The sequence below is a fragment of the Dama dama genome, chromosome 19 (genome assembly GCF_033118175.1).
Source record: "Dama dama isolate Ldn47 chromosome 19, ASM3311817v1, whole genome shotgun sequence".
Lineage (NCBI taxonomy): Eukaryota > Metazoa > Chordata > Mammalia > Artiodactyla > Cervidae > Dama > Dama dama.
Window position 1 is genome coordinate 25656641 of NC_083699.1, and position 26866 is coordinate 25683506.

A 26866-nucleotide genomic window follows, 5' to 3' on the forward strand; every position below is an offset into this window, starting at 1 on the left:
ATTTCTGCAAATGCATCATAATCCCTCATGGCTGACTTTACCTCTTAAACGGAACAGTTTTTTCCTTCTCACATCTCCTGACACCAGTCTTCCCTTGCGCGTTCTTACCAGGATTGGAGGAGACTGAGTGGGGAGTACATTGATCAGAATTTATCACTTTCATCTGGACTGTAAACCAACACCACTCCTTCCTACATTGTCAGAAGGTCTTGTGGTATCACACAAGTCTCCCGAGTACCTGGGGCCAGGTGCATCTCTGGGCTTGTTTTGTGTAACTCAGGTAACCAATGAAGAGATGTTCTCCGACTTCTAACAACCAGTATGTCATCTCTTCACCCCAAACATCAATGTGCTAGTTTTCTTCTAGTTCCCTGAAATGTAGCCAGTATTCCTCAAGTGCCAATTACAGGAGAAAGGGTTGGGGAGCAAATTGAAACACTGATGAAGGGGCTTTAAATATATATAATAACCAATAATGAAGGAGGAGATAATGAAAATATAACACGAAAATGAGCATGATAAGAGACCCCCTAAAAGTACATGACCACAGTCAGAAATGTAGCAGACCTGAAGGGACAAATTAAATACATGTCCACATTTCATCTTGGTTCTACTTCCAGGGAGAGAGCTGCATTTGTTTTAAAAAGAAAACCACCAATAAAACAAGCTGAGGAACTTTCTTTTCTTTTTATCTTTAAACAGATTTGACCCCAAATGGATATTTTCTTTGAGAATAATATATCTTTTTCTCCTTCCACTGAAAGTTTTACCTTTTGAATTGTATTCCACACACGTTCTTTATCACTTCTTCTTCCTTCAAGGGTGTCCATAGCATCTGCCATTAGTGACTGCAGCTGTGGCACCAAGATAAAAATTATCAGTGTGGAATTCACACAGAAATAACTTCTCTAAATACACAGATTAAAACCTAATTAAAAAATCATTTGTACGCTGATGATTTTATTACTCATCTTCCCGACAATGAACACTGCCACCTCATTGCTGCTTCAGTCATTACCAAGTATTATTGCAGATATAAAATATTGAAACAATGGAAAGATTCTTCTTGAAAATTTGTAGAAAACATATAGGTTTTAATGTAGTGGGTGTTGATGTTTTATGAAAACAGATTTGGGTTGTAAAGAATGAAGGCAGTAGTTAATTCTCTTCGGAAATGGCATGTAGTACATGAACGCGTTTTAGTTTTCTCCTGAGGCTAATGTATCATAATCCTAGGCATCATGCAAAAACTCACCAGAGGACCATACTAGAGTTGTGTTTTTATTACCTCTTAAAGGATCTAGCTCATCGAAGTTTTTTTACTATTCTTTTCTTTTCTAAAATTTCAAAATAACCAAGATTTCTCTTTAGGTTCCATTTCAGAGGCGAGTTTTAAAATTCCACCCTTTGCCCCAAACTGCCATCAGCTCAGTTCAGTCGCTCAGTCGTGTCCGACTCTTTGCGACCCTATGAACCGCAGCACGCCAGGCCTCCCTGTCCATCACCAACTCCCAGAGTTCACCCAGACCCATGTCCATCGAGTCGGTATTCCAATTTAAAATAATTCTACACACACGCTGGGGCTTTCCAGGTGTCTTAGTGGTAAAGAATCTGCCTGCCAAGCAGGAGACATGGGTTCAATCTCTGTGTCGGGAAGATCCCTTGGATAAGGAAATGGCGACCCACTCTGGTGTTCTTGCCTGGAGAATCTCATGGACAGAGAGGCCTGGCTGGCTATAGTTCATGGGGTCACAAAGAGTTGTACACGACTGAGCAACTAAACAGCAACAGCTGCACGCAGACGATATATGTGCCTGCAAAGTAATGAGGCCACATCAAGACCTGTGACATTTGAGGCTGAAAAAAAAAGTTCTCTAAAGAAGAATAAATGCAGGAGGAGTTTTTTTTTAAAAAAAAAAAAAAAAAAAAGAACAAATGGCAGTTCAGTTCACCATGGTGTCAAACGTTATGATAATCTTGGATAATCTTTCTGTTCTTTAGATATTTTAGGTAGGGAGTTGAGTCACTCAGAACTCTTCTACTGAGTAGTCACTGTTTGTGTAGCATCACAAAAGGGATTTCAAGGATATATTATCTAGGTTAACCCATGCTTGGAACTCGGGAAGTAAAATCTATTAAGATGATGAAATCTTGAAAGATACATGATTTTAAAAAACATTTGGTTTGCACATATATATCCCTTTACATTTACTTTTTTTTTTCTTAGTAGGTATATAAATTATGGGACATAATTTATATGTCCCATGAAATCTTATTTTTCAAGGTTTCAGATAGTGGAGTATAGCATGGATATATTAGTTAGGGATGTCAGTAATGCTAGTTTCATGCTCTTTTGGTGTATTTAAAAATATAAGAATTTCCAGAAAAAAGAAAGCTGCAGATGTGTGGTTAAGAAGACCTAAGTGCAGAAAACTCCCCTGTATTTTTCATTTAAATCTTGAGTGTGCTTTTCAGGAAGACAGGATCAACATTGTGCCAGCTTCTTAAATTAACATTTTCTTTGCTTTCTCTTATCTCAGAGGAGCATTAATCATCTAAAATTGGCTATAATATGCACTTTGAAAGCTCCACAGTTACTACACTCCTGAAAGCCTTATGAATGGTAGGATAAACACTTAGCCTTTTAGAAGGCATTCTGTGCATAAAACCATACAGATTTATAAAGTATTATTGCCAGTTTTGACTTAATAATTACCTGACTAATAGACTTTTTTTCCCCTAATAGTTTTAATGTTTGGTATGCAGAATTTTATTATTTGGCTACTCCAACAGTTTTAAATGGTTACTTTGAATATCAATATTTATTTAATATCCTTTTGCAGATTTGGATGAACATTATAAATGTTGGCAGTTCATTTCTTGATTAATTTGTTACAACTTTCAAAGCTCAAAGAGGGAGGATTCCTTTAGTTATCTGAAAATTACAGGTGATAATTTTAGGTTGTTCTCATCCTTGCTTTGTGAATTCAGTCAGGTCTGTAATTAGTTTTCACTACCTTCAGTTAGAGCCTTAGAGTAAAGAGCCCTTCCCAGCAACACATCAGCTTTATATGGAATACATTTTACCTTTCTTTGAATGGCCAGCACACCGATTGGTAATTGTTCTTCAAATGAGGTGCTATAGTTTCTAATATTATGGTTATAATATACATGTCTGCTTGAAGATTTTTTTCTGTGAGATATTTCTCCAACTATTTTTTAAAAAATTTGTTTATTTTTAATTGAAGGATAATTACTTTATAGTACGCAGTGGTTTCTACCAAACATCAACATGAAACAGCCATAGGCTTACCCATGTCCCCTCCTACTTGAACATCCCTCCCTCCTTTCTCCCCATCCTGCCCATCTAAGTTGTTAACAAGCCCTGGTTTGAGTTCCCTGAGTCATGCAGCAAATTGCCATTGGCTATCTATTTTACATATGGTAATGTATGTTTCCATGTTACTCTCTCCCTGTCTCCGTACCTTTCACCCACTCCTTCTTCCCTTCCCCCCATGTCCGTAAGTCTGTTCTCAATGTCTGTGTCTCCTTTGCTGCTCTGCAGATAGGTTCATCAGTACCATCTTTCTAGATTCCATATACATATATGCATTAGTATATGATAACTGTTTTTCTCTTTCTGACTTACTTCACTCTGCATAATAGGCCCTTCACTTTACCTCATTAGGACTGACTCAAATGTGTTTCTTTTTATGATGGAGTAATATTCCATTTTATATATGTACCATAACTTCTTTATCCATTTCTCTGCTGATGCACATCTAGATTGCTTCCATGTCCTAGCTTTTGGAAATAGAGCAGCAGTGAACATTGGGTTACATGCATCTTTTTCAATTTTGATTTCCTGAGGGTATATGCCTAGGATTGGGATTGCTGGGACATATGGTGGTTTTATTCCTAGTTTTCTAAGGAATATCCACACTGTCTTCCATAGTGGCTGTATCAATTTGCATTCCCACCAACAGTGCAAGAGGGTTCCCTTTACTCCACACCCTTCCCTGCATTTGTTGTTTGTAGATTTTTTGATGATGGCTTTTCTGATCAATGTGAGATGACTCCTCATTGTAGTTTTGATTTGTATTTGTCTAATAATGAGTGATGTTGAGCATCTTTTCATGTGTTTATTAGCCATCTGCATGTCTTCTTTGGAGAAATATCTGTTTAGCTCTTTAGCTCATTTTTTGATTGGGTTGTTTGTTTTTCTGGTATTGAGTTGTATGAGCTGCTTGTATATTTTGAAGTTAATCCTTCATCAGTTGTTTCATTTGCTATTATTTTCTGCCATTCTGAGGGTTGTTTTTTCACCTTGTTTATAGTTTCCTTTGCTGCACAAAAGCTTTTAAGTTTAATTTGGTCCCACTTGTTTATTTTTGTTTTTATTTCCATTACTCTAGCAGGTAGGTCATAGAGGAACTTGCTGTGATTTATGTCATAGAGTGTTCTGCCTATGTTTTTCTCTAGGAACTTTATAGTTTCTGGTCTTACATGTTTATCTTTGTGTATGGTGTTAGGAAGTGTTCTAATTTCATTCGTTTACATGTAGCTGTCCAGTTTTTCCAGCAGTACTTATTGAAGAGACCATCTTTGCCCCATTGTATATTCTTGCCTCCTTTGTCAAAAGCAAGATGTGCATAGGTGCATGGCTTTACCTCTGAGCTTTCTATGTTGTTCCGTTGGTCTATATATTCCTGTTTTTGTGCCAGTACCATACTGTCTTGATGACTATAGCTTTGTATAGTCTGAAGTTAGGAAGATTGATTCCTCCAGCTCCATTCTTCTTTCTCAAGATTGCTTTGGCTATTTGGGGTCTTTTGCATTTCTATATGAATTGTGAGATTTTTTTTTTTGTAGTTCTGTGAAAAATGCCATTGGTAATTTGATAGGGATTTTATTGAATCTGTAGATTACATTTGGTAGTATAGTCATTTTCACAATATTGATTCTTCCAACTCAGGAACATAGGATATCTCGCCATCTGTTTATGTTGTCTTTGATTTCTTCCATCAGTGTCTTACAATTTTCTGTATAAAACTCTTTTGTCTTCTGTATAAAACTCTAGGTAGGTTTATTCCTAGATATTCCAACTAATTTTTGACAGACTTTGTGTTTTCTAAATTAACTGGTCAATTCAGTTAAAAAAAAAAAAAAAACCACCCCACCATTTGACTACATTTTCCCCTCAAATAAGACAACTCCCTTAATGTGTGTGTGTGTGTGAGTGTGTTGGTACTGCCTACATATATGTGACACTCAAAGTGAATAAGAAAACTCTAAAGACAGTTTTGTAGAGTCAGTTTTCTATCCAGCAATTACTTTTTTTCCTCTTACTTTTCCATCAAAGAGAATCATTTATTAACATGTCTTGGAATGAAAAAACAATTTATTAAGATTTCACTTTACTTGAAACAAAAAAGCCTGACTCAGAATATGAATAATCAGCCCTTTTCTATATTTTCATGCATTACAAAAGTCTTGCTATAAAATAAAGGGAAGCTAGCTAGTCAGGGTGAGCAAATGAAATACACGTAACACCTTTCTACAATGTCTAGTTTCTTCATTAGAATGCTTCATGAGAGTTGGAGAGTTTGCCCTTGGACTGCCATTTATTGTTACATTCTTTTTCAGACCATATCACTCTTCTGTCGGCTGAGGGCTTGTGAACAAAGAAAAACAGATGCTTACCAACCCCGCCTCCTGTTGACTGATGTCCTGCAGATAGGGGATGGTTGCTAGCTCGGCCATTGCTTGATTGATCACCTGGGACTGCTCCTTTACTCTCTGCAGCCGGCTGAGAAGGCTGGCGTATTGCAACTTCTCCATTACACCCGAGCATGCCCGAAAACTCCCCTAGTCCCCCAGGAGAAGGAAGTGGATTAGAACAAAAACACAGAAATAACCTCTCCCTGAGGAATAACGTCAGGGCTTGTTGTAATAGATTTAGTGCCTCTGAATTAACATCATCTAGTGCAAATAAATATTTTCTTCTATTATTTTAGAGGATTGTCTGTACCCTTCCTTCAAATAGACAAATGTATAGAAAAGAGAACACTTTGTTGAGAAGGATTTACAGAGGGCCCTGCCTAAGGAAGCCAGGATGGGGGTGGGGGTGGGGAAAGGGGATTAAATTGAATTTGAACTCCACTCTCAACAGTGGGGATCCCATACAGCTGTGTCCAATTTAAAAGGGGGTGACTTTGTCTATGTCAAAAATCACTAATATTGTAAAGTAATTAGCCTCCAACTAATAAAAATAAATGAAAAAAAAAATAAAAGGGGGTGACTTTGTTTATGTCACCAAGGCATGATAAGAGTTAATAGTTGCCCACTATTTGGTTTATACAAAGGATGATTTCTTACACAAGTTTAATCCTGAAAAATGTTATGCAAGTGGAATTTGTCCTACCCTGGTGACTTACATTAAATCTCCAGCTCTGATTTTATCTTTAATTCTCATTGGATGGCCGTGGACTCTGGATTCTCTCCTTGTGGTAGTGCAGTGTTTATTCTGACTCCTAGGACCATTCCAGCAATTGATGCAATCCATCTTGAAATAGACTATGGTGCACTTGTAAGGACCACCAACCCCCGTGAATATACTGGTATTTGAGACTTTCTTAAAACTGGGCACACATAATTAAAGCAGCCCACCTCTGTGTTTGCTACTGCCAGCCATAAAAGAGGATGTTTTACCTTCTCTAAGAAGTTTATTCAAATTGTGCAACTTGATAGAGACATAGTTTATCATAAAATTCTCACATTTTTTATTTAGGAAGAAGTACAGGCTTCTGAGAACTTCCAGATGTTCATGCTGGTTTTAGAAAAGGCAGAGGAACAAGAGATCAAATTGCCAATATCCACTGGATCATCAAAAAAGCAAGAGAGTTCCAGAAAAACATCTATTTCTGCTTTATTGACTACACCAAATCCTTCAACTGTGTGGATCACAATAAACTCTGGAAAATTCTGAAGGAGATGGAAATACCAGACCACCTGATCTGCCTCTTGAGAAACCTGTATGCAGGTCAGGAGGCAACAGTTAGAACTGGACATGGAACAACAGACTGGTTCCAAATAGGGAAAGGAGTACGTCAAGGCTGTATATTGTCATCCTGCTTATTTAACTTATATGCAGAGTACATCATGAGAAATGCTGGGCTGGAAGAAGCACAAGCTGGAATCAAGATTTCTGGGAGAAATGTCAATAACCTCAGATATGCAGACGATACCACCCTTATGGCAGAAAGTGAAGAGGAACTAAAAAGCCTCTTGATGAAAGTGAAAGAGGAGAGTGAAAAAGTTGGCTTAAAGCTCAACATTCAGAAAACTAAGATCATGGCATCTGGTCCCATCACTTCATGGCAGATAGATGGGGAGACAGTGGAAACAGTGTCAGACTTTATTTTGGGGGGCTCCAAAATCACTGCAGATGGTGACTGCAGCCATGAAATTAAAAGACGCTTACTCCTTGGAAGGAAAGTTATGACCAACCTAGATAGCATATTCAAAAGCAGAGACATTACTTTGCCAACAAAGGTCCATCTGGTCAAGGCTATGGTTTTTCCAGTGGTCATGTATGGATGTGAGAGTTGGACTGTGAAGAAAGCTGAGCGCCAAAAAATTGATGCTTTTGAACTATGGTGTTGGAGAAGACTCTTGAGAGTCCCTTGGACTGCAAGGAGATCCAACCAGTCCATCCTGAAGGAAATCAGTCCTGGGTGTTCATTGGAAGGACTGATGCTGAAGCTGCAACTCCAATACTTTGGCCACTTCATGTGAAGAGTTGACTCATTGGAAAAGACCCTGATGCTGGGAGGGATTGGGGGCAGGAAGAGAAGGGGACGACAGAAGATGAGATGGCTGGATGGCATCACCGACTCGATGGGCATGAGTTTGAGTAAACTCCGGGAGTTTGTGATGGACAGGGAGGCCTGGCGTGCTGTGATTCATGGGGTCACAAAGAGTCGAACACGACTGAGGGACTGAACTGAACTGAATGGGCTCCCTTGGTGGCTCAGATGGTAAGGAATCTGCCTGCCAATGCAGGAGACCTGGGTTCAATTCCTGGGTTGGGAAGATCCCCTGGAGAAGGGAATGGCAACCCCCTCCAGTATTCTTCCCTGGAGAATCCATGGACAGAGGAGGCTGGCAGGCTACGGTCCATGGGGTCTCAAAGTATCAGATACGATTGAGTGACTAACACTTTTACTTTCACGTCTGACATAAGCAGGTATATAAGGGTTTAAAACAGTCTTGGGTTCACAATTTTGTGATATGTGGCCCTGGAAATAGGAATTTTAGCAACGTGCCCTCCTGAGTATTCACATAACCTCAAAGAGAAGTTGGAGAACAAACCGTAAAGCTTAGTATCTGCACATGGACTATTTTAATCTGTGCATACTCACAAAGCCAGATTCCCCCCTGCCCAGAAATTAGAGAAGGCAGACATGACTTTTTCTTCTTAAAATAGAATTTCCTTTAAGGAGAAATTATTAGAAACCAGCATTACTAAAGAACATTGAAATTTTAACTTGAATTTGGAAGGCAGTCCTTTCTGAAATGTCATACACATCTTGATTGACACCAACCTTTCTGGCACTTTCTTAGAATCTTGGTAATATAGCAAAGTTGAGCACCATTGCCTTGTATTTGCTATATTTCTCCCTTACAGCTATCTCAGTCATTTTACTAATGTCTGTCAGTCCCCACTAATTTGGTATTTCCGATTAATCATTTATCTGAAAATCTATAAACCTGTGGGAGCAATGATCGCAAATTGTGGATTTGAGATCCTTTCTTTGAATTGACGAAATAGCCAGCCTACCCATTGAGTTTAAACATGTAGCTAAACAATGGGATACTGTCAAATAGAGGAAAGTGAGTTGCAGGAGACACAGTTTTCTTTCTGAAGAAAAATTGCTTTCTTTGTCCTTCTTTAAAATAAACAATAAGGCTGGTTGTAGGAAAGTGGTGTAGTGACTCAACTCCAAAGAACAGAAACAACTGCGGCCTGCTCAGGAACATAATCTATCAGTGTAATTTTCCAAAACATCAGGAAAATAAAAATAGTGGAAGAAATGGTGCTTTGTTAGCTTGATTGTTGGATGCATAACAAAACAGGAAGTGCTCCTTACCAATAGGATGCTAGAGAAAGAATATAGTTGAGCGCTAATAGTCCTCTCCCCCTTCCCCTTTGCCCACCCCAGACCAATTGCAGCTTTAGTTATTAGGAAATGATAGATTAATATTTTACCTCTACAAGTTTTGGGCTTTTGAGCAATAAAATGAAACAAAAATAAAAATGAATAGATGCCAGCAGGAATGCTTTAATGCTGTTGCTTTAAGAAAATAAAGGAAACAATGAAAAATGAAGGAATTAGCTCACAAGGGCTGAATCTAAAAGGAAGTAGCCCTCCCAGTGAGACTTTTGGAGTGATCAAAAGACTGCTTAGCTGCTGGAGAGGGTATAATAAAGTGGCCAAGACTGAAGCTAAAACTGCACCTAGCTACAATGAAGTTTAGGTAAATAGTAAGTTCAGATGAAGGCTTCCTCCAGATACTTGTCTAGATTTAATAGCAGGTATGGATAAATGTTTGGAAGATAAGTGGCACTGCTAATCTAATATTGCTGAAAAGCAGAGCCCAAGTATTGGGAATGTATTTCTGTTTGACATAATATATAGAAACATTCATTGCAAAGAAAAGGGGGTAGGAAACACATATTATTGTTCATTTCGAATGTGCATGTGTAAACATCTTTTATGCTTCACTTGGAAGAAATTAAAAGTGAAATTAATGAGGTATTTAAAACCTGGTTAGTTAGGTCATTTTTTTGGCAAGTCAGCCTGTGAAAGAAGCTTCATGCATGGCAAGAGATTTTATTATTTTAACTCTTTAGCATTTACCCCAGGAAGCATAGTACATAAGGTTTTAAACTGACAGCAGCCAATAAAGTTAATGAATGGAAAAGCAGAGTAGCATTCAGTAGCTTGTGAGATAATTAGGACAAAGATCCAGAGAAGAAAAAATACTGGTAGAGCAGAGCAGCTGGTTGAATGGGATTGATGTTCAGTGGGATTAAAAGCCACCAGATAGGAAACTGGAAGAATCTTTTAGATAATAACTCTTAAAATGCCAGAATCATTCTTATTTGGCCATGTGTTGTATACTTAACAAAGGAACCTATAAAGGGAAGGAAACTGGTGTCAGAGTGTAAGGAGAATTATTTTCTGAGACATAGAAACCTAATACCAGGAATGTCTTTGTCGCCTTCACCAACTCTTTCTGCCACCTGTAGCAAGAGGTGAAAATTCATGTTCTCTGGGATGTCCTACTGTGGGCATGATGGGAGATGACACCCTTAATCCTGCCTTTTTAAGGAGATTTAATTGCATCAGTGATCTAAGGAAAATCATTCAAAATCCGCAGGACGCTTGCACAGTCTTCATTTTAGAAGAATACATAATTTCAAAGTACATGGCTTTTATAAAGAAAAAGAAGGATCTCCAAAACAATCCTTTTGTGAAAGCAAATGAAAACCCATACAAATAATTAAAATTTTAAAAATTCTTAGTACTTTACCAAGTGATTCAATGTGGATTGTATACTTTTGGTCTCATAACAACTGTGTGAGGTGAACCTGACATATATCAGCTTATTTTATAAATGAGAAAAAAGTTCAGAGGTTAAGTGACATCCTAGGGGTTACACAGCTGGTCTTAGGTGAAAGTCTTTATCTACAGGTGTCACGAGGTAGGGTCACAGCTAATAAGGACACTGAAGTGTCTAAACATTCAAGCAGATGACATTTGACATCTGACAAGAAGAAACACACCTCAGGGGATCCTAAAAACACTACTGAGGGATTCCTGGGTCATAGTTAATCGTACCTTGTAGGAATAATTTCTGCTCAGCAACTCATTACTTGTTTCATTAACCTAGATTACTTTTGTAGCTTGTTTGATTCAGTCCTGCTTTATGAAACTGTGGTTGGACATATAATAAGAAACCTAGAGGCCAGTATTTGGATATACTTTTGGTCCCTGGGTACCTTTGGACTCATTCACTTCAATTTTATTCAAGCTCTTAGAGACAATTTTCCAACAACTATTATTTTCCATAGATGCAAAAGTAAGAAAGTTGATGAAATCTCTTGAAGTAGCAAAGTGTTAACAACTCATTCTTGGGCTTTCCTGGTGGCTCAGCGGTAAAGAATATGCAAGTCAATGCAGGATACTCAGGAGGTTTGATCCCTGGGTCAGAAAGAGCCCTTGGAACAGGAAATGGCAACCTATTCCAGTGTTCTTGCCTGGGAAATCCCATGGACAGAGGAGTCAAGTTAGCTACAGATCATGGGGTTGCAAAGAGGAGGACACGACTTAGCAACTAAACAACAACTGAGTCATTCTAAATAAGACTGAGTTATTCATTAGATGCTAAAAATCTTATTATGATTTTTAAATCCCCTTTATAGACACATAAATATCCATGTGTGTACACACTTCTAAGTGGCCAAAATGCCCTTTGTAACGTGAGAGGAAAATGAGTTAAAAGCATTTAAGAAATGCCTGATGCCTAGATTGGCCTAACCTTTATTCACAACACATTGGGAGATCGAACTGGCAACAGATTTGATGTGGCAGGTTCCTAACAAGTAGCAAGTTATGGTGGGTATTTCTCCAGAGAACCGTGGCACGGACAGATCACCTCCCCAATATCCCGCACACTGGCATTACAAGGTTAGCCGTGTGCAGATGAAGTGAAAAGATACTACGTGGTGGTGGTTCTTGTCAGCAAGGCTTCCACAAGAATTCTTGTGGGCTCCCCTGGTGGCTCAGATGCTAAAAATCTGCCTACAATGCAGGAGACCTGGGTTCAATCCCTGTGTGGGGAAAACTGCCTGGAGAAGGGAATGGCTACCCGCTCTAGTATTCTTGCCTGGAGAATGCTATGGACAGAGGAGCCTGGCAGGGTACAGTCCATGGGGTTGCAAAGAGTTGGACATGACTGAGTGACTAACGCTTTTACTTTCTTTCCACTTCTTGCAAGGGTCTAATGATGACAATGATGTTATGTGTTTGTGTGTCTAATTAGGATGGGGTGGTGAAACTGTGTGTGTGTGTGTGTGTGTGTGTGTGTGTGTGTGTGTGTGTGTCTGAAGGAGGTTGCAATAGAGGGTGAATTGGAGAACAGGACCCCAGATTTGCAGTAGAGTCAGTGAGATTATTATAAACTAAATGTTTGTGTCCACCCAAAATTTCTAGGGCTCTAGAGGCCAATGTGGAGATGGGGCCTTTGGGAGGTAATTAGGGTTAGATGAGATGAGGTCTTCCCAGGTGGCACAATGGTAAAGAACCTGCCTGCCAATGTGGGAGAGGCACGAGACACAGGAAGATCCCCTGGAGAAGGAAATGGCAACCCACTCCAGTATTCTTGCCTGGAAAATTCCATGGACAGAGGAGCCTGCAGATGACAGTCAATGAGGTTGCAAAGAGTTGGACACAACTGAGCAACCGAGCATGCACACGAGATCATGAGAGTAGATAGGGTCCTGATGATGGGATTAATGCTCTTTTAAGAAGAGACACCACAGAGCTTGCTCTGTGCCATGTTAGGATGCAGAGAAAGTAGCTAACTGCAAGCCAGGAAGAGGGTCTTTGTCACAACCTGACCTAATCTCAAACTTCTAGCCTCTAGAACTGTGAGAAAATAAACTTCTATTGTTCGGGTCATCTGATCTATGGTATTTTGTGTGACAGCTGAAGATGACTAAGAGATAAATTTTTATTAATAGAAGTATTGGGGAGATAATTGAGTGGAACACAGTTGTGAGGAAGGGGGAGTTACGTGGTAGGAATCAGTGAAAGTGTGCTTTTGGATTTGTAACGCATAGAATTAATTACAGATTATGCAAATAGATGAGGGGTTTTATAGCTTTTCTAAAATGCTGAATAATGTTACTGAGCAGATAAACTGCTGAACAGATGTTAAGTAGCTGTTAGTGATGACCCCCTTGGCTCCCCTTGTAAGGTAAGAACATCAAATCAATGATGGAATACAAAAGCCACAAACAGTGAATTCTTTAAAATTTCCAGCTTAAAGAGCTTTTGAAAAATATTTTAAGAGGGGAAATCTGCAGCCTTTATAGTCTGTTAATGAGAAGTTCCCTTTATGTACTTTCAATAAAGGGGCTTAAATTTTGTAAAATAGCGCAGATTAATTCAGGTCTTATTTTGGGCTTTTTATATAAAGACTGAAAAGTGGAAAGGGCATATTTTCCCTCGGTTGGAAAAAGGGATTAGATAATTTACCTTAAGGGTAAATAAAGATCAAGTGCCAATGTTTAGATTAGCATCCAATTTACTAGAGATCTCTTCAAGAAAATAAGAGATACCAAGGGAACATTTCATGCAAAGATGGGCTCAATAAAGGACAGAAATGGTATGGACATAAGAAAACCAGAAGATATTAAAAAGAGGTGGCAAGAATACACAGAAGAACTGTACAAAAAAGATCTTCATGACCCAGATAATCATGAAGGTGTTATCACTCACACTCACCTAGAGCTGGACATCCTGGAATGTGAAGTCAGGTGGGCCTTCGGAATCATCACTGCGAACAAAGCTAGTGGACTTGATGGAATTCCAGTTGACCTATTTCAAATCCTAAAATATGATGCTGTGAAAGTGCTTCACTCATATGTCAGCAAATTTGGAAAACTCAACAGTGGCCACAAGACTGGAAACGGTCAGTTTGCATTCCAATCCCAAAGAAAGGCAATGCCAAAGAATACTCAAACTACTGCACAATTGCACTCATCTCACACACTAGTAAAGTAATGCTCAAAATTCTCCAAGCCAGACTTCAGGAATACGTGAACCGTGAACTTCCAGATGTTCAAGCTGGTTTTAGAAAAGGCAGAGGAATCAGAGATCAAATTGCCAACATCCACTGGATCATCGAAAAAGCAAGAGAGTTCCAGAAAAACATCTCTTTCTGCTTTATTGACTATGCCAAAGCCTTTGACTGTGTGGATCACAATAAACTGTGGAAAATTCTGAAAGAGATGGGAATACCAGACCACCTGACCTGCCTTTTGAGAAACCTGTATGCAGGTCAGGAAGCAACAGTCAGAACTGGACATGGAACAACAGATTGGTTCCAAATAGGAAAAGGAGTACGTCAAGGCTGTATATTGTCACCCTGCTTATTTAACTTATATGCAGAGGACATCATGAGAAATGCTGGGCTGGAAGAAGCACAAGCTGGAATCAAGATTGCCAGGAGAAATATCAATAACGTCAGATATGCAGATGACACCACCCTTGTGGCAGAAAGTGAAGAGGAACTAAAAAGCCTCTTGATGAAAGTGAAAGAGGAGAGTGAAAAAGTTGGCTTAAAGCTCAACATTCAGAAAACTAAGATCATGGCATCTGGTCCCATCACTTCATGGCAGATAGATGGGGAAACAGTGACTGACTTTATTTTTCTTGGCTCCAAAATCACTGCAGATGGTGACTGTAGCCATGAAATTAAAAGACGCTTACTCCTTGGAAGGAAAGTTATGACCAACCTAGACAGCATATTAAAAAGCAGAGACATTACTTTGCCAACAAAGGTCCATCTAGTCAAGGCTATGGTTTTTCCAGTGGTCATGTATGAATGTGAAAGTTGGACTATAAAGAAAGCTGAGCACCGAAGAATTGATGTGTTTGAACTGTGGTGTTGGAGAAGACTCTTGAGAGTCCCTTGGACTGCAAGGAGATCAGTCCTGGGTGTTCATTGGAAGGACTGATGCTGAAGCTGAAACTCCAATACTTTGGCCACCTGACGGGGAGATCTGACTCATTTGAAAAGACCCTGACGCTGGGAAAGATTGAGGGCAGGAGGAGAAGGGGTTGACAGAGGATGAGATAGTTGGATGGCATCACCGACACAATGGACATGGGTTTGGGTGGACTACGGGAATTGGTGATGGACAGGGAGGCCTGGCGTGCTGCAGTTCATGGGGTCACAAAGAGTCGGACACGACTGAGTGACTGATCTGACTGATTGACTATCAGTGTGATGTGGAGGAACTAGCTTTCAAAATTCTGAATTCTCGTGTAGGTAACAAAACGGTTATATGCAACTGCCCAATATATGAAATAGAGAAAGCACCATGTTTACTAAAATTTTGTTACTCATTTGAAGCAAGAAACTCAGTGCAACCTTCAATTAAATATCAAGACACCACAAAAAAAGGCTCTTTAAAAAGACACTAACCTAATAAATGCTGGCAACTGCAAAATATAACATTATAATTAATGTTTTGAAATATAAAAGGGTTAAAATCATTAGCTAAACTTTGGTTGGTTTTGCAAATGAGATTCACTGTGGAAGTTTCTAAAATCTTCTAGTATTTGCAATATTTACATGTAAACTTTGTATATTCTAGAACTGTTTGATATTTGTATGTTGAACAAATACAAAAGACTCATATACCTACATTCAGTTGGGTGCCTCTAATAAAATCCAATATTGGCAAGATTCGCTTCCCCATTGTCTCCATGTGTCTCACTGTGTCTTCTTTGGTCAGCAGACTGAAGGGAGTTTTATGTTCTAAAAATTGTAACAATAAACTTTTATACTATTTTTTGCTAGATGTCCATTTCAAAATGCTTTTCTTAGCAAGCTATAAACAGACATCTCAATATTAATAGATATGAAATCTTTAGTACAGGAATGAGTTCCATCTCAAAGACCACAGGTATCACAATGAAAGATCTATGAGAAGAAAGGCAGAGGAGACATTGCCCTTTGGAGACTATCATTTACTCCTTTTGCTATGTTTCCTGATTGAGATCTAAGGGACAGCCTATAACAATTCACCTCTCTCTGCAGAGTATGCTTTTCCTGAGTTGTGAAAAAAAGGTTGTCATAAATGTGTCTGATTCTTGTCTTATTTCTCCCAGGTATTATTCAAGTGTGCAGATCCCATTGACTTTGAATGTAGCTTGAAGTTGGGATAAGCCTCGGAGGATGGAGTGCCAGACAAAACACAAATCCTTATGTGAGTAGAGCTGAAGGGATAAATTCAGCCTGGTCATGAATTCAGCCCACAAGTCTGAGACTTCAACTCTACATGAATATTTTCTTGATTTTTGAAAGTTTTCAACTAGAATTACTGAGCACCACTTAACTAGAATACTCTTTAGGAGAGCTGAGGTCTTGGTTAATTACATAAGAAAAAAGTGTAACAGATATTAATACAATGGCAGATAATCTAAGTGATTTAAGGGGGTCATTGTCTATACTTTTGATTTCATATGGTAGTTTTGTTGTATAATTTTCTTCTATGTTTGCTAACTGATGGTGACAAAAGCTTGTATTTGCTTGTATTCTGTAAGTGCCCCATGATTAGGCATTGGTGATAGTGTGAATGGGGTGAGATGGTTGGCGTGAGGGAAGTGGGTGCTCTTGGGGAACCAGAATTCCAGGTATTGTTGACTAACCCACAAAGTCTGGAAGGAGTTAAGAATGACCCAACAAACGTTTTTGTGCCCAGGCCCTACCATATGCTAGGCTTGAAATGAATAAAGCTTAATGAATGATGCACATTATTCATTAATGAATAATTAATTGTGCCTTAAAACAGTATTGAATGATAACAAGTCCAGTGAGTTACCTGTAAATGTTGGTAAGTTCCTACTTGACACTTTTTCCAAAAACTTTCCATCTTCTTTGTTTTTGAACCCAAGAGTCAAGAGATACTGTTGCGGAGGAAAAGATGACCAGTCAACTGTCTGAGGCAACACGTGGAGTCCTTGAAAGTCTAAAAAAAGACAAAGAACAAAATAATTTATCATTTTATTTTTTTCAGGGTATTTCCTCCCCTTGATTCCAAGAATTGTACTTGGAAAAAGGGATAAATACAAAAATTAAAGATACAAAGTAAAAGTATGTGCATCAAAAGGTCAAATAGATGATATGTCAAAACTGTACATTATTATTTATATTTTTCTTAAAATACAAGCAAGCACAAAGGATAGCAATAAAATGCAATAAAAGGATAGCAATAAAAATGAGGTTACTTGGTCCTCATTTGCCATATTCAACATAACACAAAACTCAGGACCACAGGCTTGCCGGCTTGATATTTTTCTGTGTGACACTTTTCAAGGGAATTTGGCTTTTCTGTTCACAGTTTAAGAAAATAATATTATATGAAAAGAAAGAGAAAAATTACCAAGTAAAAATTAAAATATAAAGCTAATTAATTTAGTTGCTATTCCTCCTATAGCTGAAGGAAATTTAAAATGATAAATGTACTGACTTTTGTAATTAGATTTAATTTTTGTAATTAGACTTAATTTTTGTAATTACTTTTATAATTAGACTTAGAAATAATTCAAGTGTCAAGAAAATGGTTCTAAAACAAACTCTGTTCTTAATGACCACAAGAACTGATATTTACTTAGTAATTATTTTGTAACTTCCCTTGTCCTAAATATTTTGTGTTCATTCTATTAATATTGTGTTAGTTTCAGGTGTATAGAAAAGTGATTCAATTATATATACGTATACATATTTTTTCAGATTATTTTCCATGATAGGTTATTACAATATATTGAAAATAGTTCCCTGTGCTGTACAGTAAATCCTCGTTGCCTATCTATTTTATATGGAAATGTTTGTATCTGTTAATCCCATGCTCCAACTTGTCCCTCCCTTCCTTCCCTTTCCACTTTGGTAATCACGTTTGTGTGTGCATGTTCAGTCACGTCTCTTTGAGACCCAGTGGGCTCTGGCCCACCAGGCTCCTCTCTCCATGGGATTTCCTAGGCAAGAATACTAGAGTGGGTTACCGTTTCCTGCTCTAGGGTCTGCTCCCGACCCAGGGATTGAACCCATGTCTCTTGTGTCTCCTGCATTGGCAGGCAGATTCCTTACCACATGCCACCTGAGAAGCCCTTGTTTTGTGTGTATTCTCTAAATCCTGAAGATAACTTTACAACATTGGTACTGTTATCCTCATGTTACAAACAGGAGGTTGAGGTACACAGATAGGAAGTGAATTGTCTGGAAACACAGCCTGTAAGTGGACAAAGCAAGACTCATACTGGGCAGTCTGACTGTGGAGACCATGGGCCTAACAACTACACTCTGCTTTCGGCTTGCTTGGCTTTGGGTTACTTTTCGGACAGGGACAAATGTCAGCCATGGGGTCTTGGAGGCCAGATTTACCTCATTCATTTCCATTCTGAGTAATAATGTTATAGTTATTACAATAGACTTCTCAAATGAAGGATAATGAACAGAGTTTAATGAGCCCTCCCTACTTCACACTGCCAGGGAGGGAAAAAGATGAAATTCCAAATATCCTTGAATTATGATTTAGACGACAATTTTTAATCTAGAATCAGAACTCAAATGGCAACAGTTCAAATATAGTCTTTGCTATCTGTAGTATTTCTTTAAAAAATAATAGACACAGTAAACCACTAGTGTTATTATCTGCATTTTCTGACTCCTCCATCCCCCTTTTGAGCTGCAAAACACTTTGTTTAAGCTAAAATTTACTGAGAAGCCCACTATTTAAAGTCAGTAAAGGTAGAGGTTTTCTATTAGAAGCCTGAATCAGTGACCACTGACCCTCATTGCTGTACCCCATTTTATATCCCTCACACGGTAGCCATCTTGAAACCTCCCCTTCCCTACCACCACAGGCCCAGTTTTTTTAAAGCACAGTTTGGAAAACACTGCCGTAAGCTATGTGGCACATTTTGGTTAAGTAAATAGCATATGGCTGTCAAATAGAGTTAACATGTAGGCTGATAATTAAAAGAAAATATTACAAAATATCTTGTAAACACAAGCACAGAAGAAAAATTTATTAAACATGATTTAGTCTTTGGTGACTCAGGATCTGATAACCACTCGGTAACATTGAAGACTGACAGTTACATGGCCCTTCTTCTGTGTCCTACACAGTACCCAGATTATCCTTCTCACTCAATAACCACATAGAGCAGGACATATTATGCCCACCTTACGAAGGACCAAACTGGAGCTTCAAGAAGTTACAAACTTACCCAAGACCATGCAGCAAATGGAGGGACAGGAATTGAGAGTCAGGTAGCTGGACATCAGAACACAGGGCTTAACTCTCAAAACCACCCACTGATAATTATCATCACTTTGACAGTCAATGGGAAGCGAGTTCCAGAAGCAGGGCAATGCCAACATGTAGATGGCTTTACCAGACCGAATTCTAGATTGAACACTTCCTTACTCTTATCTAGAAAAGTACAACAAAGGCTCAAGAGTTCATAACTTTTTAGGCACTTTAAATGCAGATTGCCATATGAGATGCTTCTTTAGTTGGTGTTTGAATTCCAAACTCTTTTTAAAACAATGGCTCATTTCTGTAAACGAGGTAAAATGTGATTTCTGCATTTGCAGAAAATTTCTTTGCCTTTGAAATCTCCTGCAGATATTCACAGACACACCCAACCAAGAGTTTACTTGTTTTACTGAAGTTGCCAATCACCCAATCATGTGAAAAGGCAGCTAAGTAAAAATAAAAATGGATACTAGTTCGAGCTGTGTGCTCAGTCATGTCCGACTCTTTGCAACTTCATGGACTGTAGCCTGCCAGGCTCCTCTGTCCATGGAATCTTCCAGGCAAGAATACTGGAGTGGGTTGCCATTTCCTCATAATTTTGATAAATGGTCATAACTTGTTTTTTTGGATTGCTATTATTCTTTTGCACTCTCTAAGAGCTGGCATTTTTAAATTGCTGCATTTCCAGGAACTAGCATACTCTGGAGGTGGAGGGTAGGAGAAGGTGTGTGTTCCCTAGCAATGATTTGCTCTTTTATCTGATTTTGCTTCCTCACTTAGAAGGCCCCAGGGCCTTCTGGTCAGACTGATGATGAAGTCTGGGGCCATCATTTGGAGAAAGCCTTGGCTTTCTGGTTAACTCCAGAGACCCCCTGAATGAGTGTGTTTAGGGTGTGCTGTGCATGGGCTGGTATTTGAGGTGAGTCGCAGGAGGCATCTTGAGATTTGGCATTTTCTGATATGTTTCTATTGCCAGAAACAGCCAATATTTGCAGGGTCTGTTACATAAATAGAATAAAGAATGAGAGGTTGATCTCTTCTTGTTCTTAAATATTTGATGGATAAAGAGTGACAGTGGTTAGATCAACTAGAGAAACTAATATTAGCACTATAGCTAATTTATTATAAAATATATTTGCAAAAAGGTATTTTCTATTCCTTTTGGTGCTATATGTTTCATCTTGTTCAATCCACTGTTCAATTCTAGTTGAAGTTTTGAAATGTGAGAGGCCTCTATAAACATACTGCTAAATCAAAAACTATTTTTAAAGTATCATTTTTATTCCATTTGTATGCAGAGTAAATTGCAGTTGTGTGAACATTTAGCCTAGCAGGTGGTCTATGACCCAAAATGACGACATACTTCCAGATGTTGAATCTCATGTAACATTAATTTGAGCGCTAATTGTTCTCAGTTTTATGCTCATAAACCTCTACCTACGTCCGAAAAGCCCTGAGCCTCTGATGGGTATGAAAATTAAACAGACTATATTGTCCTTTGATAGGAAAGTTGAATTGATTAAAAATGTCTTCTTTGCTCCTGTCATGTCAGAAGAAAACTTGGGGGAAATAAACCCCTTAAGGCATTCATTTACAATTTATCACAGTTGCAGATGAAATTTAGATGACTAGGACCAAAACTATTATTAAAAGATCAGTTTGCAGGTATGACACAGTTCCAAATTTTTACCATTAAGGAAGCAGATGTTTTTTAAAAAATACCAAAGATAGATTATACAAACTTAGTTTCTTGTAGAAACAGGATCTTTCAATTCTTTGGCCTCCAAGTGAAAGATGTCCAACTCTCAGCAAAACAGGGTAATGTTTGCCCTTTATCAAGAATCTTTTATTGTACCTCAGGAGGCTGGAGCTGACTGGCAGGTACTCAAGCCATTCTTGTTCTTTGACCTTCTGTATGTTCCCTCCTTTCTCCTTGAAGTCACATTCCTGAAGGTGACAGTTCCTGTCTCTCTGTCCCTCTCTTTGCCTTTCTGTCTGTCTGTGTCTCCCTTTCTCTCCTATCCACATGCCTACTGCTTCCCCTTCCTCCCTTTCTCTTCTACGCGTTCTCTGGCTTACTGATATTTTCTTCATATGAACACTCTTGGGGAAATTTCTCTGTTCTTGTGGCATTAGCTACTACTTCTAATCAAAAGCCTGGGGGATCCAAAGCCATAGTCTCATCTGCAAAATTTCACACATCACATTTCCCAGTGTCTACTGGGATATCGCCATTTGTTCACCATTACAAACGTTACCTCACAAACAGCAAGTATATGCCTTGAAAGTGATTTTTGAAATCTCCACAACATCCCTCTCACCTTCTTTTCACTAGTATATTGTAGGAATGGCCATTGTTCACCCAATTATTTTGGCTTAAAATTTTGAGGCCATTGTTGACTTTTCTTTCCTCTTGTTCTCTGACATTTAGTGAATCTCAAAAGCTCATTAAATCTGCCCTCTGTAATACAACTCATATTAACCCCTTTCTTTGCATTATCAGTGCTAGCACACTCGTTAAATTTCTGATCACATAGCACCTGGATTACAGAAAACGTTTCCCAACAGGCCTTGCTACCACCAGTAACATTTCACACCGATATATCTCCACACCACCAACCAGTGAATATTCCTGAAATATCACCAGTATCACCTTTGTCATTGTCACATCCTTCCTCAGGAATTTCAGTGCTTCTTTCCCAGTATTCAAGGCTCTCAACTGTGTGCATGTGTTTCACAATCTATACTTCATTCCTATGTTTTCTCCAATATAAATCTTTCTCATCAACTCTGCTGATTTTAGTAATTTGTAGCAGCCTGTGGTCATCCTGCCTTTGAATTTTTCTTTGTGCTTTAACACCTGAAACAACTTCCTATTCTCTTAATATTTCTTTTATTCAATCAATCACTGTTCTTCCAGATGTGCCTAATTTAAGTCCCACCTAGTCCATAAAGGGGCTTCCCTGGTGGCTCAGTGGTAAAGATCCTGCCTGCCAATGCAGGAGATGTGGGTTTGATCCCTGGGTTAGGAAAATCCCCTGGAGAAGGAATTAGCAACCCACTCCAATATTCTTACCTTGGAAATTCCGTGGACAGAGGAGTCTGGTGGACTACAGTCCATGGGGCCGCAAAGAGTCAGAAACAACTTAGCAACTAAAACAACAGTTCATAAAGGGCTTCCTGAGTACTTCAGAATCTCCTCCCAAACTCTTAAAGAACACCTAGACCATTCTTTCCAGAGTGAATCTCCTCATGTTTAATGTAGCTATGTCTCATCACTCCAATAAGTTTTAATCCTAAATTATCTTCATGCACCAAGCACCTAGTAGGTGCTCAGTCAATACTTGAACTGAATCTAAAAAAAACAAACACTTTTCTCAATCCTGTATTTTTAATGGTTCAAGTAAGAATAGAACTTAAAAAAAAAATCAAAGCTAATTAAATGTTCAGAGCTTCTGAAATAAGATTTATTTCTCTGTCACGATGGTGCAATCACTCACCTAGAGCCAGACATCCTGGAATGCAAAGTCAAGTGGGCTTTAGGAAGCATCCCTACAAACAAAGCTAGTGGAGGTGATGGAATTCCAGCTGAGCTATTTCAAATCCTAAAGATGATGCTGTTAAAGTGTTGCACTCAATATGCCAGCAAATTTGGAAAACAGCGGTGGCCACAGGACTGGAAAAGGTCAGTTTTCATTCCAATCCCAAAGAAAGGCAATGCCAAAGAATGCTCAAACTGCTACACAGTTGCACTCATCTCATACATCAGCAAAGTAATGCTCAAAATTCTCTGAGCTAGGCTTCAACAATTCGTGAACTGAGAAATTCCAGATGTTCAAGCTGGATTTAGAAAAGGCAGAGGAACCAGAGATCAAATTGCCAACATCCATTGGATCATAGAAAAAGCAAGAGAGTTCCAGAAAAACATCTATTTCTGCTTCATTGACTATGCCAAAGCCTTTGACTGTGTGGATCACAATAAACTTTGAAATTTGAAACAAATTTCAAACAAACAAGTTTCAAAAAACTTTGAAACAAACTCAAAATTCCTTGAGTTGGGAATACCAGACCACCTGACCTGCCTCCTGAGAAATCTGTTTGCAGGTCAAGAAGCAACAGTTAGAACCAGACATGGAATGACAGACTGGTTCCAAATCGGGAAAGGAGCACATCAAGGCTGTATATTGTAACCCTGCTTACTTAACTTCTATGCAGAGTACATCATGCGAAATGCCGGGCTGGATGAAACACAAGCTGGAATCAAGATTGCCGGGAGAAATATCAATAACCTCAGATATGTAGATGACACCGCACTTATGGCAGAAAGTGAAGAGAAACTAAAGTGCCTCTTGATGAAAGTGGAAGAGGAGAGTGAAAATGCTGGCTTAAAACTCAATATTCAAAAAACAAAGATCATGGATCTGGTCCTATCACTTCATGGCAAATAGATGGGGAAACAGTGGAAATAGTGACAAACATTTTTCTTGGGCTCCAAAATCACTTCGGACTGTGACTGTAGCCATGAAATTAAAAAACACTTACTCCTTGGAAGAAAAGCTATGACAAACCTAGACAGCATATTAAAGAGCAGAGACATTACTTTGCCAACAAAGATCCATCTAGTCAAAGCTATGGTTTTTCCGGTAGTCATGTATGGATGTGAGAGTTGGACCATAAAGAAAGCTGAGCACTGAAGAATTGATGCTTTTGAACTGTGGGGTTGGAGAAGACTCCTGAGAGTCTCTTGGACTGCAAGAAGATCAAACCAGTCCATCCTAAGGGAAATCAGTCCTGAGTGTTCATTGGAAGGACTGATGCTGAAGCTGAAGCTCCAATACTTTGGCCACCTGATGCAAAGAAGTGACTCATTGGAAAAGACCCTTTTGGTGGGAAAGATTGAAGGCAAGAGGAGAAGGGGATGACAGAGGATGAAATGGTTGGATGGCCTCACCGACTCAATGCACATGAGTTTGGGTAAACTCCAGGAGTTGGTGATGGACAGGGAGGCCTGGTGTGCTGCAGTCCATGGGGTCACAAAGAGTCAGACATGACTGAGTGACTGAACCAAACTGAGCTGAAATTCAGAAAAGAATATCACACAATCTTTGTTTTTCATTTTCCCCAAACATTAAGTGGTTTCTGGTCAGTTTACAACAGGTGAGTGAGGTAAAATAATCTGTATTAGATAACTCAGGGTAATTGGTGCTCAAATGAACAGAACAGCTCTTCCGAGATGAAAGAATATTTCGTATTCAGGTTGCACACTTGATGCAACTTGTTCTCTGGGAAACGTGGACTCTTAGTCACTAAGAAGATTGGATAAACAGAGAATCTGGCTTAGTGAAACTGTCAGTAGCACCAGAGAAGCACCTTGAAAAATGTGAACTATTGAGTACAGATCAGCTGACTCATCTGTATGCATGAAAGACTGCTTATTTTCATGAAGCTGAAGTGAAGTTGCTCAGTCATGTCCAACTCTTTGCGTTCCCTTGGACTGTAGCCTACCAGGCTCCTCCATCCATGGAATTTTCCAGGCAAGAGTATTGGGGTGGGTTGCTATTTCCTTCTCCAGAGGATCTTCCCAACCCAGGGATCGAACCCAGGTCTCCCGCATTGCAGGCAGACGCTTTGCTATATGAGCTACCAGGGAAGCCCTTTCATGAAGCTACATATCTGTAAAATAATATTTGAGCTCTCTGGACATAAAGTAGGAAGCACAGATACCACCATCATCAATATTTTCTGTTGGACACCCCAACATAGCCACAGTCAACAGGTTGTGGATGAACTTTTCAAAGCAATTTGGAAAAAAGAAAAGTCATAGAGGTTTTAAAACTTTTTTAGAAACACACAAATTTGCCACGGTTCTCTTATCACCTTTCCCTAAGTTTCATTTCCTTCTCTATTTTCCAGTGTCTATGTCATTTCTCTGCCCTTTGTCCATAACAAAATGTTCTGACATTTTGGGTTAGAGCAAAATCTCATTTCTAAAGGTCCCAGTTGTTCACTGTGAGACGGGACCATGTCAGTTTTATATGACTTCCTTTTAGTGCTCAGTTTCAGAGTTTAGTTTCTCCAGTCCCTTCATAATGCCAGCACTTTGTCACAACTTCTTTCCCAATCATTTTCTGAGCTTTATCTTGTACTCTTTTAATGCCGCTACCTCTGTCTTGGAAGTTATCCACAAATTCACATCAGCAAGAAAACAGCAAAAGGCAGCAGCTTTTGCAGCTAACTTATCATTATTGCTCCCCATAAATAATAAAAGTTTCCACTTTTAAAAGCATAGTGTATTTTGATTTTTGCATTTGATGTGTGCGAAAGCTGTATGTGTAATGAATCTTTGTATAATAAATTGTATTTTCTTGTTGACCTTCGTTATAATGTCAGAGCTGTAGATGCAAGTGAAAAAAATTGGTTTTCATTCCTAATTTTCCCTTTAGGCTGCTGGGCTACTTCTCCAAAACCAATCTTTGTATATGTTTCCTCTCACAACCCATTTGTAAAGTGTGAAAAAATTAATAACTACATAAGATTTTTATATGTAGTTTATTTTTATTTCACTTGAAATTCTTATTGATTCTGAAGTTTTATGTTTAATCAGCTGTATTGTATTTATTCTGGGGAAGTGCCTTAATTCCATCCCTAACAAAGTAGATTTGAGACAAACAGGAAAGATACTGCTATTTCCTTCAATATTTATTAGATTCACAGTTAGTGAAATAACATATTGTCGCTCTAATGCCCTGAATTTGGGGGGCCTGGAGTAGGATTATTTTTCCCCTCTTTGAGAATTTTAACTCTAGGCATGGGATAAGGTTTGAATTTATACCACACCTAAATATCCAGGAAATCTTAGCTCCAGAAACAAAGGCTCTTTCATTGGTAGGACTCTATAGTGTTTGGAAAAATCAAAAGAAATCTCTGGGAGGAAACAAAATCAACCCAAACTCTACTGGATTCTCACAGATAAAGCCACACCAAATAGTGGTTTGCACCCAAGAGTAAAAACTTACAAATGTTACTATCTACAATGAGTGAGAGATGGTGTGGTATCATAGACAGATAGTTGGTCTTGTCCCCAGTTCCTGGCACAGAGCTTCTATAATGCTTGGAATTTCCTGAGTGGTAAGGGATAATAGGAGTGTCTTTTGTTCTAATGAGGTGTTTCTTGGCAGCCCCCCAGAGAGTTTATGCCAGGGTGGGGGCTAGTCTCAAGAAAGACCAAACCTTGATTAGAAACTTGGAACTTTCAGCCTCATTCTTCATGCTCTGGAGATTGAACAGGCTGGAGATTGAGTTAATCACCAGTGGCCAGTGATTAAACCAATCATGATGCAACCTCCATAAACCCTCCAGATGATGGGGTTTGGAGAGCTTCTGGGTTAGTGAAGTTCATGAGGTACTGGGAGAGCGGTGCACCCAGAGAGAGCGTGGGTGCTCCCTGAACACACACACACCCCTCTACATACCTTACTTTGCCCTATGTTCTTCCATAAGTTGTCACCAAAAAAACCCAAATGAACTTTTTGGCAAACCCAGTATCTCTTCAATTTGGCTGTTCTTGAATTGTATCCTTTATGATAAACTGTTAATAGTAAGTAAAGCACTTCCTGAGTACTATGAGTCATCCTGGAAAATTATAAAGCCTAAATTGGGGTTTGTGGGAACCCCCAATTTATAACTTCTTGATTAGAAGTATAGGAGACCTGGGACTTGTGACTGGCATCTGAAGTGGTGGGT

The 26866-nt window shown here is 38.9% G+C and overlaps 1 protein-coding gene across 1 annotated transcript in view; it reads right to left on the bottom strand.

Moving 5' to 3' along the window:
• Positions 1 to 26866, bottom strand: part of SPATA16 (spermatogenesis associated 16) — a 219906-nt gene that overhangs the window by 26912 nt on the left and 166128 nt on the right. Inside the window, 4 exon segments of the mRNA XM_061168018.1 lie at positions 771 to 854; positions 5704 to 5868; positions 15506 to 15618; positions 16685 to 16831. Coding sequence (XP_061024001.1) covers positions 771 to 854; positions 5704 to 5868; positions 15506 to 15618; positions 16685 to 16831 — 509 coding nt within the window.